The sequence below is a fragment of the Euleptes europaea genome, chromosome 18, assembly GCF_029931775.1.
Source record: "Euleptes europaea isolate rEulEur1 chromosome 18, rEulEur1.hap1, whole genome shotgun sequence".
Taxonomy (NCBI): Eukaryota; Metazoa; Chordata; class Lepidosauria; order Squamata; family Sphaerodactylidae; genus Euleptes; species Euleptes europaea.
Window position 1 is genome coordinate 14,450,195 of NC_079329.1, and position 12,594 is coordinate 14,462,788.

A 12,594-nucleotide genomic window follows, 5' to 3' on the forward strand; every position below is an offset into this window, starting at 1 on the left:
TGGTCGCTGAATCGTGTTTTCTAGGCACTGGCATCCCTGTGTCTTCTGTGCTTTGGAACCGGAAGTTCCAATTAGGACGTTGTGACTTTTAAAGTCGTGTGTATTTTAAGTGCCATTAAGTCGCTTCCGACTCATGGCGACCCTATGAATGAAAGTCCTCCAAAATGTCCTCTCTGACAGCCTTGCTCAGATCTTGCAAATTGAAGGCTGTGGCTTCCTTTATTGAGTCCATCCATCTCTTGTTGGGTCTTCCTGTTTTCCTGCTGCCCTCAACTTTTCCTAGCATGACTGTCTTTTCCAGTGACTGTTGTCGTCTCGTGACGTGACCAAAATACGATAGCCTCAGTTTAGTCATTTTAGCTTGTAGGGTCAGTTCAGGCTTGATTTGATCTATTTAAAGTCATAGCTGATTTGATCTATTTAAAGTCAAGACTAGATTAATTCATGCCATCGTATTCCCTATTACTATGTATGGGTGTGAAAGCTGGACAGTGAAGAAAGCTGACCGGAAGAAAATAGATTCCTTTGAAATGTGGTGTTGGAGGAGAGTGTTACGGATTCCGTGGACTGCCAAAAAAACAAATCAGTGGGTTGCAAGATCTGAGCAAGGCTGTCAAAGATAGGACATTTTGGAGGGCTTTCATTCATAGGGTCGCCATGAGTCGGAAGCGACTTGACGGCACTTAACACACACACACAAAAGTCATAGTTGATTTGATCTATTTAAAGTCATAGTTGATTTGATCATAGTTGATTTGACCTATTTAAAGTCATAGTTGATTTGACCTATTTAAAGTCATAGTTGATTTGACCTATTTAAAGCCATAGTTAAAAATAATAACGGGTTGGGGGGGGAGATCGGGGTCGAAAGGGAAAGGTCGGGGGGGGGTTTCTCTCAACAAAACCGCACCATAGCCCAGAATTGCCTTTGCAGTTGGGGCGGGGAAGCCCGGCTATCGTCCCCTTGAATCATGAAGACGGAGGGCTAGAACGCCGGAAGTCCTTTTATGTCCGGAGGGGAACGCGCGCTGTTATTGGTCCTCCGGGAGCCGGGCGTCACGTGACTTCCGGGGGAGCGAAGATGGCGTGCGGCGCGCTGCTGGTGGCGCGAGGTGGGCTTTGCGGCTCCGTAGGTGGGTGGAAACGGGGACCGGAGAGGGAAGCGGGAGGCGGCCCCCCTCCCCCACCATCTCCCCCCCCACCATCTCCCCCCCCTCTCCGTGGAGCCTCTTAAGGCGGAGCCCGTGACCTCCGGGTCTCCCCGCTCTCCTGGCCGTCCCCGTCCCAGCAGCGTGGCTGGCGGAGTCCCCGCGGCGTCGCTGCAGCGCAGCTGGCGTCAGGCTGGGAGGAGAAGCGGAGCAAGCGAGATTCCTTCCCTTGGTCCTCGGGTGGGGGTGGGGAGGGTCTGCTTGCTTGGCCTTCGCAATTGTTGCAGTAAAACAGGGGGTTCCCGCGGGGGGGGGGGAGAGACCCAAGATCCTTATCAAGAAAACCGTTGATTTGCAGCTGCTGACTCAGAGGCCCTAATGGGCAGAAATCTCAGAGTCCCGATTATACTGGGGGAGAGAGATTTATCCAATTTCAAGTTATGACGGTACATCAACAAGTTATGCATATCTGATTGTATGACCGACAGAAAGGCGACTCAGTACAGTTGCAGTTTCATCCAGTTTCACCTTTCATTGTTTATAGTTCACTCTGACACTCCATGACTCTTAACCCACTTACTTAAAGCACACAGAGAGCAAGCCTGTATCTAGGTAGACATTCCTTCCCCCAGCTTCCCTAGCAGTCTGGATGCCAATTATTACCAGGAGATCTTTTGGGCCGCTGTTACACAATAGCAGCATCAGGAACACACGAAGCTGCCTTCCTCTGAATCAGACCCTCGGTCCATCCAAGTCAGTATTGTCTACTCAGACCGGCAGCGGCTCTCCAGGGTCTCAGGTAGAGGTCTTTCACATCTACCTGCCTGGTCCCTTTTAACCGGAGATGCTGGGGATTGAACCTGGGGGCTTCTGCATGCTACACAGATGCTCTACCACTGAGCCATGGCCCCTCCCAACCCCTCCGAGGCGGTGCTCTCTTGCTGTTGCTGCTGTGCTTCCTTTCCCTTGCTGGCGAAAGGATGTTGTTTCCACGTGACCTTGTCCTGCATCACACTTACAAGTGGAGCACCCACCAGGGTTAGAATCATAGATTTGGCAGGGACTGCCAGGAGTCATCTAGTCCAAAGCTTATTAAACTGTGGGGTCGCGTAACTGAATGTGGGGGGTCGCAAAAAAATTGGCAACAGTAAAAGGTTTCTTTGATTTATTATCAGTAAATGTTTGATTTGTATACCTATTTTATTTACCTATATACCTGGGGTCGCGTAAAAGTTTCTCGGGCGGAAAGGGGTCATGAGTGGAAAACGTTTAAGATGCCCTGAATCTAATCCAACCTTCTGCGCTATGCAGGAAATTTATAACTACCTCCCCCCCGTACCCCCAGTGACCCCCCCTCTTCCAATCCCAGAAGATGGCAGGCAAACAAATAAACACAAAACCCTCCAGGATCCCTGGCCAACCTGGCTTGGAGGAAAATTGCTTCGTGACCCCAAAGTGACAATGGGAACTTTCATGCGTTTGCTGGATTACCTAACGTGGGCAGGGCAAACGTGTGTGCCGAATTGAGCCTTAGTGGCGCTGCTGCCTTTTTAAGAGATTTGTTCCCTTCCTGGGTTGGGGAGATGGGAATAGAGAGGCTACAGGAACTTGTATATTTCATTGAGGAGGGAAGGGTATAGTAACGTTAATTTATTTAATCTGAGTATTGGGTTTTTTAAAATTGTATATAAGGCGTGTAAATAAAATAGCCAAGTATTTGAATCAGTTGGAGGCAGTAGGGGCTTTGCAATCAAGGCCATTTTCAGCAAAGTCTCTGGATTTCCAACCCATTATTTCAACATCTGACCCCTCTCCTGGTTTTCAACTCATTTAAGATACAGGCCACAAACTCTTGGCAAGTGGATTTTCAAAGTGGCTTTCAACCCTAGAATAAAAGTACGTTTATCAATAAAACACTGAGCTCAGCAATAAAACTGAGCAACATAAGAACAGCCCTGCTGGATCGGGCCAAAGGCCCATGTAGTCTAGCATACTGCTTCACGCTGTGGCCGACCAGTTGACCTGGAGGTCCAACAAAAAGGCATAGACACTAAGATCGTCTCCTGGTATTAACACTGGTGTTTAGAAGTTTGCTGCCTCTTAATACAGAGGCTCCCTTTGGTCACTGTGATTAGTAACCACTGATGGACCCATTCTCCATAAATTTGTCTGTTCTTTTCAGCATCACTATAGCTTGCGGTAACAAATTCCACAATTTAATTGTTGAGCAAAGGAGTATTTCCTTTTCTCTGTCCCAGATCTACCACCTGTCTACTTCTCTAGGTGCTCCAACTTGGTTCATCTTGGTTGCCCTCTCTTGCACTTTTTCCAGCTCTGTGACATCCTTTTAAAGATACAGAAGCCTAAACAATCTCTTCATAATGTGTATGCATATTCAAAATAATATGGAAATACAAGAACTGATGACACTGTGTTAAATAAAATGCCTCAGCATTCTTCTCGTGTGGAATATGGAGATTTCCCCCACCAAACTTATACAGCAGAATTTAAAAGTGCTGAATGCCTGTGTAACTGTTTTCATATCCTGTTATGATCTTAACTAGTATCAGAAGAGCAAGGAGGACAGAAAAGGATGGTATTTCATTTTTTTAAAAAAAAAATTGCCGCCAAGTCACAGCTGATTTATGGTAACCCCGTAGGGTTTTCAAGGCAGGAGACATTCAGAGGTGGTTTACCACTGCCTGCCTCTGCGTCACACCCCTGGTATACCTTGGAGGTCTCTCACCCAAATACTTGCCAGGGTAGAGGCTGAGAGTGTGTGACTGGCCCAGGGTCACCCAGCAAGCTTCCAGTGTGGAGGTTTGAACCTTTGTTTCCCAGGTCCTAGTCCAACACCTTGACCACTACACCATAGGAGTGAACAATTGTGAAAGCTCATCTTGTGTTTCTCTTGCAGGCTTACGTGGCTGCTTGCCTCGTTACTTGCAGGGTGTTCTTGCCGCGGTAAGAAGAATCCTGATTTTAGGGGGCATAAAAGGTTGTTTCAGTCCTTAGCTTTACAGAGGAGAGACACTAACTGGCTGTTATCTTTGCTTGTTCTCCCTGCAGCCACCGCCCTGCTCAGCATTCCATGGACAAACTTTCCTTGTACGAGGGCTTGCAGTTGAAGCTAAGAAAGTATACGTGCGGGACAAACCACATGTCAACATTGGGACCATTGGGCATGTTGACCACGGCAAGACCACATTAACAGCAGCCATCACCAAAAGTGAGAGTTTGGGGAAAGGGGCTGGGGATTAGTTATTTCAGGAAGACCCTTTTCTGTGCAAAGTGGGCTGGACCTGGGATTCCATCCTCCCCAAAGCGTTCCACCCACCCTTGCCATTAAACTAAGGACAGGCAATTGAGGGCCACCAAATGCTTCCCATCTGGCTCCAGCATAGCCAGATAACTGGTGAGGGGAAGGTGATTGTAAGCCGGTTTGATTCTTCCTTAAGTGGTAGAGAAAGTTGACATATAAAAAACCAACTTTTCTTCGTCGTCGTCTTCTAAAAGAAACTTTCTGGCACACTCTGAATCGCTATTTGTATGGGGAGAGAAGACGCTTAAAGAGACTTACTCCTATACCAGCCAGCATGCTCGTGTTGTTACTGGCACTTCAGTTCTTGCTCTGTGGAAAATATGGCCCTGTTAAAAATCAATTGCCAGTGAGTGTACTTCAACCCAGTTTTTTCCCCTACAAACTGTGAGAGCCGAGTCCTGACCCTTGCCCATCCCATCTAGTACGAGTAGTTCTGCAGTGGAAGCAGCTGCCTAGGGAGGTGGCGAGCTCCCCCTCACCGGCAGTCTTTAAGCAGAGGCTGGACAAACATTTGTCAGGGATGCTTTAGGCTGATCCTGCATTGAGCAGGGCATTGGACTAGATGGCCTGCATGGCCCCTTCCAACTCTATGATTCTGTCTTCTCTTCCTCTCAGTTTTGTCTGAGGCTGGAGGCGCCCGGTTCAAGAAATATGAAGAGATCGATAATGCACCAGAAGAGAAAGCACGTGGGATCACAATCAATGCCTCCCACATAGAATACGCAACAGCCAATCGTCACTATTCACACACAGATTGTCCTGGGCATGCTGATTATGTCAAGGTAAGTGCGAGATGGGATCTGAGGAATATCTAAAAACTCACAAGTTCCTCATCTCATCCTGTACTCCTAGCCTGAAGATAATCTGGTGTTATTTGCAACATGTATTTAAGTACAGAGGTAATTGGAAGGGTTTAGTGAACATAGAATGTCTTTGGTTCTTGTAGGTTATCCGGGCTGTGTAACCGTGGTCTTGGAATTTTCTTTCCTGACGTTTCGCCAGCAACTGTGGCAGTCATCTTCAGAGTAGTAACACTGAAGGACAGTGTCTCTCAGTGTCAAGGGTGTAGGAAGAGTAATATATAGTCAGAAAGGGGTTGGGTTTGAGCTGAGTATTGTCCTGCAAAAGTATTGTCCTGTAAGTATCAAGATAATGTGCTAATGAGGGTATGGTATGTTAATATGGAACCATTGTATCCTGAAGTGATCTGTTAATGTGTGTAATCCAAAACTAATCTGTATGGCTATTGTTGAATGTTGTCTTTGTCTGGAGGTTTTTCAGGGCAGGAAGCCAAGCCTTATTCATTCTTAAACTCTCCTCTTTTCTGTTAAAGTTGTGCTGATGTTTATGAATTTCAATGGCTTCTCTGTGCAATCTGACAAAATAGTTGGTAGAATTGTCCAGTCTTTCAGTGTCTTGGAATAAGACCCTGTGTCCTGTTTGTGTCAGTCCATGTTCAGCCACTGCTGATTTCTCAGGTTGGCCAAGTCTGCAGTATCTTTCATGTTCTTTTATCCTTGTTTGTATGCTGCGTTTTGTGGTCCCGATGTAAACTTCTCCACAGCTGCAAGGTATACGATATACTCCTGCAGAGGTGAGGGGGTCTCTTTTGTCTTTTGCTGATCGTAGCATTTGTTGTATTTTCTTGGTGGGTTTAAACACTGTTTGTAGGTTATGTTTTTTCAAAAGTTTCTCCATCCTATCAGTGACTCCTTTAATAAATGGCAAGAATACCTTTCCTATGGGAGACTGTTTTTCTTGAGTTTTCTGATTTTTGTTTGGTTCAATGGCCCTTCTGATTTCATTCTTGGAGTAGCCGTTTGCTAGCAGTGCGTGATTTAGATGGTTAGTTTCTTCCTTGAGAAACTGTGGTTCACAGATCCGTCTTGCACGGTCCATTAATGTTTTGATTATTCCTCTTTTCTGTCGGGGGTGGTGGTTGGAGTTTTTGTGTAAGTAGCGATCTGTGTGAGTTGGTTTCCGGTAGACCTTGTGACCTAACTGAAGGTTTGATTTACGGATGACAAGGGTATCAAGAAATGGGAGTTTACCCTCAATTTCCTTTTCCATGGTAAACTGAATGTTTGGATGGATATTATTAAGATGGTTTAGAAAGTCCATTAATTTTTCTTCACCATGGCTCCAAATGGTAAATGTATCATCTACGAACCTGAACCAGACTGTAGGTTTGTAAGGTGCTGATTCTAATGCTGTCTTTTCAAAATATTCCATGTAAAAGTTTGCTATTACTGGACTGAGTGGACTTCCCATAGCTACTCCATCAATCTGTTCATAAAATTCTTGATCCCATAGGAAATAACTTGTTGTCAAACAATGGTGAAATAAGGCTGTTATATCTTCTGGAAAAATCTGGTTAATTTTACATGGAATATTTTGAAAAGACAGCATTAGAATCAGCACCTTACAAACCTACAGTCTGGTTCAGGTTCTTAGATGATACATTTACCATTTGGAGCCATGGTGAAGAAAATTAATGGACTTTCTAAACCATCTTAATAATATCCATCCAAACATTCAGTTTACCATGGAAAAGGAAATTGAGGGTAAACTCCCATTTCTTGATACCCTTGTCATCCGTAAATCAAACCTTCAGTTAGGTCACAAGGTCTACCGGAAACCAACTCACACAGATCGCTACTTACACAAAAACTCCAACCACCACCCCCGACAGAAAAGAGGAATAATCAAAACATTAATGGACCGTGCAAGACGGATCTGTGAACCACAGTTTCTCAAGGAAGAAACTAACCATCTAAATCACGCACTGCTAGCAAACGGCTACTCCAAGAATGAAATCAGAAGGGCCATTGAACCAAACAAAAATCAGAAAACTCAAGAAAAACAGTCTCCCATAGGAAAGGTATTCTTGCCATTTATTAAAGGAGTCACTGATAGGATGGAGAAACTTTTGAAAAAACATAACCTACAAACAGTGTTTAAACCCACCAAGAAAATACAACAAATGCTACGATCAGCAAAAGACAAAAGAGACCCCCTCACCTCTGCAGGAGTATATCGTATACCTTGCAGCTGTGGAGAAGTTTACATCGGGACCACAAAACGCAGCATACAAACAAGGATAAAAGAACATGAAAGATACTGCAGACTTGGCCAACCTGAGAAATCAGCAGTGGCTGAACATGGACTGACACAAACAGGACACAGGGTCTTATTCCAAGACACTGAAAGACTGGACAATTCTACCAACTATTTTGTCAGATTGCACAGAGAAGCCATTGAAATTCATAAACATCAGCACAACTTTAACAGAAAAGAGGAGAGTTTAAGAATGAATAAGGCTTGGCTTCCTGCCCTGAAAAACCTCCAGACAAAGACAACATTCAACAATAGCCATACAGATTAGTTTTGGATTACACACATTAATAGATCACTTCAGGATACAATGGTTCCATATTAACATACCATACCCTCATTAGCACATTATCTTGATACTTACAGGACAATACTTTTGCAGGACAATACTCAGCTCAAACCCAACCCCTTTCTGACTATATATTACTCTTCCTACACCCTTGACACTGAGAGACACTGTCCTTCAGTGTTACTACTCTGAAGATGCCTGCCACAGTTGCTGGCGAAACGTCAGGAAAGAAAATTCCAAGACCACGGTTACACAGCCCGGATAACCTACAAGAACCAATGAACTCTGACCGTGAAAGCCTTCGACAATAGAATGTCTTCATTCTTTGTGTTTGGAGTGTGTGTGTGTGTGTGTGTGTATAAGGAGCTAGTTTTTCAAAAGGACTAGTGTAATAGTGCAACCAGAGAGCCAGCGTGGTGTAGTGGTTAAGGTGTTACACTTGGGTCTGGGAAACCCATGTTCAAATCCTCGCTCATACCACGGAAACTTGCTGGGTGACCTTGGCCCTGTCACACACCCTCCTCCCTGACCCTGGCTGGTATTTGGATGGGAGACCTCCAAGGAATACCAGGGCTGTGATGTGGAGGCAGGCAATGGCAAATCACCTCCAAACCTCCCTTGCCTTCAAATCCTTACAGGGGTTGCCACAAGTTAGGTGTGACTTGATGGCAAAAAATCCCCCAAAACAACCAAAGTCTGGTAATGTTCTCTTTGTCTCTCCCCCACTTTAGAATATGATCACAGGGACATCACCGCTGGATGGCTGTATCTTGGTGGTGGCTGCGACGGACGGTCAGATGCCTCAGACGAGAGAGCACCTTCTGCTTGCTAAACAGGCAAGGCTGTGATCTGGGGGTTGTGGTGACTTCTTGCTTGCATCCAAGAACACGTGGGGGTGCTTTTCTGGGGCACAGCTGGGCGTCTGAAGGGAGGGAGTGTGTTCAGAGGAAGGCGTTGAAGATGGTGAGGGGTCTGGAGACCAAGTCCTATGAGGAAAGGTTGAAGGAGCTGGGTATGTTTAGCCTGAAGGGGAGAAGACTGAGAGGTGATATGATAACCATCTTCAAGTACCTGAAGGGCTGTCATACAGAGGAGGGTACCAACCAAGTTGTTTTCTGTTGCCCCCAGACGGTCAGACCAGAACCAACAGGTTGAAATTAAATCAAGAGTTTCCGTCTAGACATTAGGAAAAACTTTCTAACAGTTAGAGAGGTTCCTCAGTGGAACAGACTTCCTCAGGAGGTGCTAAGCTCTCCTTCCATGGAGGATTTTAAGCAGAGGCTAGATGGCCATCTGTCAGCAATACAGATTTTATGGCCTTAGGCAGATCGTGAGAGAGAGGGCATCTTGGCCATCTTCTGGGCATGGCGTAGGGGTTACTGGGGGTAGTTAATTTCCTGCATTGTGCAAGAAATGACCCTGATGGTCCCTTCCAACTTTATGATTCTATGTCTTATCTTCTCTCCCCTCCCCCAAGATTGGTGTGAAGCACATTGTCGTGTACATCAACAAAGCTGATGCTGTCGATGACAAAGAGATGCTGGATTTGGTGGAGTTGGAGATCCGCGAGCTTCTGACGGAGTTTGGCTACAACGGGGAGACGACTCCTGTCATCATAGGCTCTGCTCTGTGTGCTTTGGAGGTGAGCGTGCAGTATGCATTCTCAAGTCGTGACCCTGAATGAATCCTTTGCGGTTTCTCATCCTGTCCCTACGAGAAGATTCCAAGATCAGAAAGGCTATGCCCTTGCAGGTCAGGAGACATTGAAACCACCGAACATGCATTGTTCAGCTGTTCATTCTATCATGAGGCCCGTATTAAATTCATTGCTCCCCTGATCAGTAAATTCCCCAATAAGCCAGTAGAATTCCTGACTAAGGACTCCTGATGGGTGAAACTCCACATTTTTTGCTCCCAACTGCCAAATTTTGTGCCATTGCAATTAAAACCCGCAAAAAATAGAACGGGAAAAATTACTAAACCTTGCTATACTTTTGGAAATATTAAGATTTAAGTTAATTCTTGTGATTTGTTTTAGAATCTTACATTTTAATGTCATTACTTATCTAATTTTGTAATTTATATTAGTTTTGCAGTTTTATTAAGGCAGATAATTTTATGTATTAACTTTTGGCTGGTCAGACCGTATCAGTAAATATATATATATATATCCTGTCCCTGTTCTTTGCAGCATCGGAACCCGGAGTTGGGCTTGAATTCAGTCATGAAGCTGCTGGATACGGTGGACACCAACATCCCCGTGCCGGAGCGCGAGCTCGACAAACCTTTCCTGCTCCCCATAGAGCACACTTACTCCATACCAGGTGCTTGCCTCATTGTTTCCATAAGCTGGTCCTTGTTGCAGGAAAGACACCAATAAAGATGTGTAGATTAGGTTGTGGTGGGTGGGCGTCGTGATGCTCTCTGGCTTATTCTTCAGGCTCACTCATTCTAACCTGTTTTTCTAGGCCGGGGTACTGTGGTGACAGGCACACTCGAACGTGGCATTATTAAGAAAGGGGAGGAGTGTGAATTCGTGGGGTTCAACCGGAACATGCGCTCGGTGGTAACTGGTGAGTCTTCCGTGTAGTGATAGCCTGTAATCTCTTAGCCTGCTCTATATATTCAACTCAAGTTTTCCTCCAGGTGGGAACGGGCCGAATACTACTGCAGGTTGGAGAGGGGCCGTGGCTCAGTGGCAGAGCATCTGCTTGGCATGCAGACGGTCCCAGGTTCAATCCCCGGCATCTCCCTTTAACTGGAGATGTTAAAGGGAGTAGGCAAGTAGGTGATGTGAAAGACCTCTGCCTGAGACCCTGAAGAGCCACGGACGGTCTGAGTAGACAGTACTGACTTCGATGGACCAAGGGCTCTGATTCAGTATAAGGCAGCTTCATGTTAGGTTGCCTTCAAAAAAAAACAGGATCCATGGCAAGCGGTGTATGGGAAAGACGGTATAGCATATTTGCCAAGAGTAATGCCATTTCCTTGCCACCAGGTATAGAGATGTTCCATAAACAACTGGAGCGAGCAGAGGCTGGTGACAACCTGGGCGCTTTAGTGCGCGGGCTGAAGCGGGAGGATCTGCGGCGGGGGATGGTCATGTGCAAGCCCGGGTCTATCCAGCCGCACCAGAAGGTTGAGGCTCAGGTGAGTTGGGGCCAGTCAGTGGGTTTTCTCTGGGAGCAACTGTGGTTGGAAATGGGAATGGTGTGTTGTGGGAGCTTTCCCGCCTTATGGAGAAATATGGGTGTTGGCTCGTTTTTGGAGTACCTGTGGGGGTCATGGCATGGTGGGTGGCTTTGGAAGGCTGATACTTAAAAATGTTTAATTTTGTGCAACAGTCCCAGGTAAGTTAAACATGCCACTTCCTTCTCCCAGGTTTACATCCTGAGCAAAGAGGAGGGTGGTCGTCACAAGCCATTTGTCTCAAATTTCACACCAGTCATATTTTCTCTGACGTGGGACATGGCCTGCCGCTTGGAACTGCCTGAGGGGAAGGTACGTTTTTTCCTCCTCTACCTTTCTTCCAGTTGCCTTGCTGAAAGCTTATTCTTTTCAGCAAGTAGCCTCACCTGGAGAAAAGCGCAACTCAATGATCATTGGTGTATTGCATGTTTCTTTCCTGTCTTCTTCCGCAGGAGTTAGTTATGCCGGGGGAGGACACCTCTCTAATGATGGTATTGAGACACCCCATGGTCTTGGAGGTGGGGCAGCGATTCACAATGCGTGATGGACACAAAACCATTGGCACCGGAGTGGTCACAAAGACACTGCCCGTGACTCCGGCAGATAAAGAGAGGTGGGAAAATTAAAGTTGCATCCTACACCAGCATGTTTCAGGAAGCTGTTCCCTCAAGTGGCCTGTGTGAAACCAGAACTAAAGACTACTGGGTGAAATGGAAGAGATGTGGACATCTCAGAATACTTTTCATGTAAGCCTTGGTTAATACCCCACACCCACCTACAGCCTTGAAGGGATATTAAAAGCATATGTTGTGTTCTGCTCAGTCCTGTTTATTTCAGAGGGGAAGACTAGTTAATAAAAGACTAAAGGTGATCTGAAGTCCTTTTTGCACTCTTTTTTGTGATATAGTTGTATTGTCTAGAAAAATCGGTTTCAGAATAAGTTTTTGGCCTGTATATGTGCCTCTACAGCCAGGTCCATGGAAAGGGGGTGGAGCCCAGACCTTGGAGGGGGTAAAAATGTCCAAACTGGGAATTGTTTCCACCAGCAAACCTGAATCAGAATTGCTTGCCTTGTGCATGGGTAGACCTCGTATGAAACTGCCTTATACTGAATCAGACTCTTGCTCCATCAAGGTCAGTACTGTCTACTCAGACAAGCAGCGGCTCTCAGTCAGAGGACTTTCACATCACCTCCTTGCCTAGTCCCTTTAACTGGAGATGCTGGGGCTTGAACCTGGGACCTTCTGCATGCCAAGCAGATGCTAAGCCACAGCCCTTTACTACTTGAGGGATTAATAACACAGTTGTACAAGAGTTTCAGAATGCAGAAAAGTCACCATATAACATGCTGCACCTAGTCTGGGATTGTGCCCACTTTCATTTTCAACAGCAATAGTAGTACCTAAAACCCCCCTGCAGGAATGTTGTTTGGAAGCTACTACCTCTACTACCCCTTACACTTTCACTTTGACCCATTCCAGTAGCTCTTCAGGCAAGCAGATATCTGTGCTAACCTGTGTATGTTATGCAGT

The 12,594-nt window shown here is 45.8% G+C and overlaps 1 protein-coding gene across 1 annotated transcript; it reads left to right on the forward strand.

Moving 5' to 3' along the window:
- Positions 1 to 1,081: 1,081 nt before the first annotated feature.
- Positions 1,082 to 11,688, forward strand: TUFM (Tu translation elongation factor, mitochondrial). The gene is made up of 11 exons (XM_056864276.1): positions 1,082 to 1,129; positions 3,990 to 4,112; positions 4,218 to 4,377; positions 5,086 to 5,252; positions 8,605 to 8,709; positions 9,351 to 9,515; positions 10,065 to 10,197; positions 10,342 to 10,446; positions 10,872 to 11,023; positions 11,255 to 11,374; positions 11,515 to 11,688. Exons 1-11 carry the CDS (start codon positions 1,082 to 1,084, stop codon positions 11,686 to 11,688), a joined length of 1,452 nt encoding a protein of 483 aa, XP_056720254.1.
- The last annotated feature ends 906 nt before the right edge of the window (positions 11,689 to 12,594 follow it).

What these genes read in the sequence shown, in the direction of transcription:
- TUFM (XM_056864276.1), top strand. Translation starts at nt 1,082, where the DNA reads ATGGCGTGCGGCGCGCTGCTGGTGGCGCGAGGTGGGCTTTGCGGCTCC. An exon ending in GAGGTGGGCTTTGCGGCTCC is followed by an intron (nt 1,130 to 3,989) that starts GTAGGTGGGTGG and finishes TTTGTTTCCCAG; the next exon opens with GTCCTAGTCCAACACCTTGA. An exon ending in ACCAGAAGGTTGAGGCTCAG is followed by an intron (nt 11,024 to 11,254) that starts GTGAGTTGGGGC and finishes TCCTTCTCCCAG; the next exon opens with GTTTACATCCTGAGCAAAGA.